Source organism: Taudactylus pleione, unplaced genomic scaffold (genome assembly GCF_031769625.1).
Source record: "Taudactylus pleione unplaced genomic scaffold, aTauple2 ptg000792l, whole genome shotgun sequence".
Classification (NCBI taxonomy): Eukaryota; Metazoa; Chordata; class Amphibia; order Anura; family Myobatrachidae; genus Taudactylus; species Taudactylus pleione.
The window spans coordinates 9,813,821-9,819,820 of record NW_028285194.1 but is presented as its reverse complement, the minus strand read 5'-3'; the positions used below and the strand labels follow the sequence as shown (position 1 = coordinate 9,819,820).

Sequence of the window (6,000 nt, the reverse complement as noted above, 5' to 3'; positions counted from 1 at the left end):
TCTGCGGCCCTTAGTTGGGGATGGCACCTGGCCGGCTGTTTCAGCAGGGGGCGCCATAAAGGCAGGGTACGGTGTCCCGCTAAAACAGCCTACCGGGAATACTATATATTATGCAAAAGAGCTTATGCTGGTGCCTTTGCTGTTCAGATGAAGTTTGGTTAGAGTCAAGCCAGTGACGAGAGGCAACAGAGGATCTGGCGCTTCGCAAGCTAAGGAGCATCGCTGACCGCTCATGAAAGGGAAAAGTGCAGAGGACATAGGCAAATGCAGGGGGCGTTTCCGTCAGAATCGGTTTGATTCCCGGCAGCGCCTGGCTGACAGATGAGCAGAGCCTGGCAGCGGAAGCCCGATAGCGCTGGAAATCCCGATCGTCGCTAAGGTAAGTATAAACTATCCTAACCTAACCCCCTAACCCTCCTTAGGGGTGCTAACCCTAACCTCCCCCCAAGTGCCTAACCCTAATCCCCCCCCTAAGTGCCTAACCCCCCCTTCCCCGCTGCCTAAACCTAAGTCCCCCGGGGGAGTGCCTAACCCTAAGTCCCCACCGGGGGTGCCTAACCCTAACCCTCCCTCCCCCTAGTCTAACCCTAACCCTCCCAGGGGGGTGCCAAACCCTAAGTCCCCCCCGGGTGCCCTAAACCTAACCCTCCCCCCCGCGGCTGTCTGCTCGCAGTGCACGGCATCCCTTTGATCGGGATGCCGGGCGCCGGTCTCCCGGCATCTGGGAAATAACAGGCATCTAGATATAGATGCCCAGCATTTCACTCATGCCGGGATAAAGCGGTCGGGTAGCCGGCTGTCGGGGTTTCCGGCAGCCGGCTTCTCGATTGTATACCGTTTCCGTCTGCCTAGAAACCCTCCTCCCCAGCCCACACTATGACCACAATAGAAATAGTAATATAGTGCTGCATGTTCTTCTCAGTATAACAAATCACATAATTAGCACCACCTTTTAACATGTATCAGCCAGTAATAAATAACCTGTGCACCAATTATGAGATCTGGAAGCCATGCACTGTTAGGGATGTGTTGCTATAGAGCCCAATATGCACCCAGAGCCGTAACTAGACTTTTTAGTGCTCTGAGATAACAAACCCCAAAAAGTGCCATGGCCTAATGGGGAAGGGCCAGGCAGGAGATAGAGGTGGCCAGGAGATGCTGGGGATAAAATAAGAGGAAGCAACAAGTGAGAATGATAATAAAAATAAAATTGACAGGTCTGAACAGCGCCCCCTGCCTTGCAGTGCCCTGTGCCACGGCACTTTTCGCACTACCCTAGTTACAGCTCTGTATGTACCTATATGTCCAGGGCAGTGCAATGTCCTTCTGCTGCTCACCCAGACTCCCGGACTTACTCAAATGCTCTGGAATGGTGCCCACATCTGAAATAAAAACATTCAGCTCAGGCAGGATGATCCTGCTGCCGCATCTAATGGCTTATTCTGATCGCTGGTCCTGTATATGCTGAAATTATGGCACTCAATATACTTTGTATGACACATATTAAAGCTGGATAAGTGCTAGCATTTGGAAGCCCCCCTCTAGAAATCCTGCGTTTGCAACTGGAGGGCACCACTCTGGGCCCGCCAAGGACGGCTGACCAGGTAAGGTCCCAGAGGCACACCCTCACACCACCCTAGACCACTGGGTGGGGGGGCCTCAACATCTATCTTGCCTTCGGGCAACTGGGATGAAATTACGCCACTAGACATACAGTAATTATGAATATTACACAGTTATATGTTGTTTTTTTATCTTGTTTTAATTTTTTTAAACACCACTACAAAACATATTTTGTTCTGATATAGCGGCATATCAATTAGCGGTAACCCACAATTCTACTTGACATGGCCAGACATGATTTTTTTTCCATTCATTTAGGCATTAAAATTTAGCCACAGTAATTTTCAATAGGATTTAATGCAATTTTTTTTTTCTTGCAGCCCCTAAGCAGGTGAAAAGTTTCTAAAAAATCTCTATTTTAAGGTAAAAATGCCAGGACCTTGTTCAGAACCCCTGGGACACCGCTCCTAAAGATTAATTATGTACTTATTAGTTTTCATTTAGCTTAATTTGACCAATAATTACATATCATTTTTGGGGTGATATTCTGCAAAGTGTTACAGGTGTTTTTTTTCCCAATTTTTTTATAAGTAGCTTTAAATAACACAAAATTCAATCTACCAGTATTTTTATGAGAAAAATGCAAAAATCTGCCATTTGAAACAATTAAAGAACTCCAAATATTTTTATTTGGCACACTAATACCCCTTTCACATCAGAGCTAAAACCTGGGTTATTGCAGTGTTAACCCGGGTAGCTCCTTGGTGTAAAAGGGGAAAGGGTTGGATTGCCGGGTCGAGTGACCCGGCAATCCGTCCCAGGTAACTTGCAGGGTTTAACATGGGAATAACCTGTGAAACCTTGCAGTGTAAACTGCGCGATTCGGGTCAGGGTGACCTGGATCGTGGTGCATGCCTGTCGATTGGCCGGCTTCAGTGGTATTTAGAGATGATGTCATCTCCAAGCATCCACTTCAACGCTGGAAAAGCCGGGTCTCTGCAGACCCGGCTCCAGTGTGAACGGCGCCAACTCGGAAATATCCTGGGTCGGCGCCATGGAAATTCCGGGTCTGATCCGGATTGGAACCCTCTTCCAACCTCCGGCTCAGACCCGGAATTTCGGAATAAAAGCGGTATAATAGACAGCTATACTATTAGCCAACATGTTTTTCCACTTTTTCGATGCACAGGATGATTTCCCAGTTTTTCCACAGACTTAACGCAGCTATTAACAGCTAAACTTACCATGTAAGTGCTTTTTCATATTGAATTGCTCGAGAATCAGGAGCCCACATAGACACAGTAATTGTAATTACTTGTTAATTCCATTTGCGGTAAAAATATAAATAAAATTACCGTGCATAATTGAATATGCCCCATAATGTTTTGGTTTTTTTTTAATAATTTTTAATTTCTTCCGTCTTTTTTATGTTAATGTTTATTACTATTAGTAGTTGTTGTTATTTTTATTGTTTAAAGTTGTAGTTGTATTGAAGATGCAATTGCCTTATTTTACATACTATATCGTTAATATATACACTGTACTGTATGTAAAAAAAATACAGTTTAAGACTAGGAAGTACAGCCCAAATACTTACCAGTGGCACTAATCGCATACAGTACTCAGGGCCGGATTAAGCCACGTGGGGGCCCCTGGGCAACAAACATGTGGGGGCCTCTATCAATAAAAGTTTTATATATATACAGTATATATATATATATATATATATATACCCACACGCATATATATATATACACACACACAAACATATAGTAGTTGTGCCCCTTCTGCAATGCCCCCAGTAGTTGTACCCCTTCTGCAATGCCCCCTGTAGTTGTGCCCCTTCTACAATGCCCCCAGTACTTGTGCCCCTTCTACAATGCCCCCAATAGTTGTTCCCCTTCTCCAATGCCCTCTGTAGTTGTGCCCCTTCTCCAATGCCCCAGTAGTTGTGCCCCTTCTCCAATGCCCCAGTAGTTGTGCCCCTTCTGCAATGTCCCCTGTAGTGCCTCTTCATCAATGCCCCCTGTAGTTGTGCCCCTTCTCTGATGCCCCCAGTACTTGTGCCCCCTGCAATTCCCCCAGTAGTTGTGCCTCACAGTTGACTCTCAGAATACCGGTGCCGAAATCTCGACAGTAGTCTGAATACCGTCACCAGGATCCCAACCGCCGGCATCCCAGCAGTGAGTATTATGGTAACTGTGGGGGGTTAGGTATTAGACACTAGGGGGAGGATTATGCTGCGGCGGGGAGGAGGTTAGGGTTAGGCTGCAGGAAAGATGGGTCAGGGAGTAGGGTTAGGGTTAGGCAACTTACCATTGGGCGTCGAGATCCTGAATGTTGGGATGCAGCTGTCTGTATTCGGATCACCGGGATCCCATACCCAACCCCTTATTATTACGCTCCTATGTTTCCTGACTTTATTTATTTTTGCGCTCTATTGTAAACCAGTGCCAAGTCGACAATCACCTCTGCCTTACCCCTATCATTTTGTAAATGATAGGTTCTTGTAGTTTTTAGGCCTGTTTTTTTCATAGTCAAGAATTACCTATTGTTCTCATACTGTGGCTGTCTGCATGGGACGCAGTCAGGAAGCCGACGGACGGAATCCCAACCGTCGGCTTCCTGACTGTCTAATCCCGGAAAGGGGCTAAATGACAGGCGTCAAAATCCCAACGCCTTTCATTTTACCTATGCCAGGAGCCCGACATCCGGCTTACCAATCGAAGGTAAGCCGGGCGCAGACAACCGCGCGGGGGGGAGGGTTAGGTTTAGGGTTCCCGGGGGGACTTAGGGTCAGGCACCCCCTCGGGAGTTTAGGGTTAGGCTAGGGGAAGGGAGGGTTAGGCACCCCCGGGGGGAGGTTATGGTTATGCACCCCCTAAGGGAGGGTTAAGGTGTAGAATAGGGTAGGATATACTTACCTTGGGACGATCTGGATTTTCACTGCTGTCGGGATGCCGGTGTCGGAATTTGAACCGCCGGCCGAATAATCATACTGAATCCGTCTGCATGCATGCATGTATTACATTTATAGGTCACACCCAATTACATAACCGCTTTCATGGAAAAAAAGATTATTCTCTCCGTTAACATCATATCAAATAATCCATCCACACTGAGATACACAAAGACCCAACACCAGCTGTCATAATGCAGCTCTTTATTTTGTGTACATCTTAGATTTTTACTTATTTATAAATACCTGAAAATAGTGTGTTTCTGTTACAGAGCACAATATTAATTTTACACAATGACACCTATAATCTCCTCTATATCATTGTCATATATATATTATATATATAAATCACGCCTTTTATTTTCTGGAAACTGATGATTAATCCTCTATTGAAGGTGCTTCAGACAACGGGTGAAATGTATTATAACCAACTCTGAAAGAAAAGAAAAGCAGAGGTTAAAACTAGCAATTGTACAATTAATAAATGTTGCAATGAATCTGCACAGACCCATTATTTGCAAATCTCAAACCATTACCCCAGAGATTATGTGATTTGCTTGAATGTAATTTACTCTCCATGTTGTAACTTCTGTACAGTGCGGTATATGTTTTGTCACCAAAGAACAGTCCTTACCTATACATTTCCCATTGGTGTTCTCCAACGAGCATCCAAAATATGTTTACCTTGATCCTGCTATAGTAATATATGCTTTACATTGATAAATGTAGCCCACCCATGCCATTATTATGTTGTTTTTTGTGCCAATGCTTCCTTAAGAAGCTTTGCACCTGTCATACATATACCCATTTTACACTACAGCTAAAACCCAGGTTATTGCTGGGTTAACCAGAGTTGTTGCTCGGTATAAAAGTGGCCAGGGTTATATTTGGATCTGGCAATCCAACCCAGGTAGCTTGCAGGGTTTAGCACTTGAACGACCTATGTAACCCTGCAGTGTAAACGGGTAACCCAGGACGTCCAACCCAGGTCCCGTTTACAGCATGAGGAGATCCAGATCTACTGGCACTTGGAGATTAAGGCATCTCCAAGCGCCGGCAGAAGATTTCCACTGCTCGCGGGTGCAGCGTGACCGGTGCCAACCCGGTAATAATGCGGGTTGGCGCCATAGTTTCAAATCCTGGGTCAGACCTGGGACTTAGGTATAATAGAGTTGCCGTTTTGTGTTTCACTACCTGAGGCTGCCCAGACAGACCTTATTAATAGAGGGAGCTCAACGTGTTCTCATTGGTCATCATTTACTTGATACTAGGGGGTATATTTACTAAACTGCAGGTTTTTAGAAGAGATGCCCATAGCAACCAATCAGATTCTACTTAACATTCATCTTGCACCTTCTAGAAGATAATTGCTAGAATCTGATTGATTGCTATGGGCAGCATCTCCACTTCTAAAAACCCGCACCTTAGTAAATATACCCCCAGATGTGACGGACAGGGCTGGACACTGTGGAGCGTGT

General features: G+C 45.5%; 1 protein-coding gene across 2 annotated transcripts in view; it reads right to left on the bottom strand.

The window, feature by feature from the left end:
* Nucleotides 1-4,709: 4,709 nt before the first annotated feature.
* Nucleotides 4,710-6,000, bottom strand: part of LOC148474983 (avidin-like) — a 37,932-nt gene continuing 36,641 nt past the window's right edge. For both annotated transcript variants that reach the window (XM_088457952.1, XM_088457951.1), the window contains one exon: nt 4,710-4,955. In XM_088457952.1, coding sequence (XP_088314078.1) covers nt 4,901-4,955 — 55 coding nt within the window. In that variant the 3' untranslated portion in view covers nt 4,710-4,900. The remainder of the gene's footprint in view (nt 4,956-6,000) is intronic.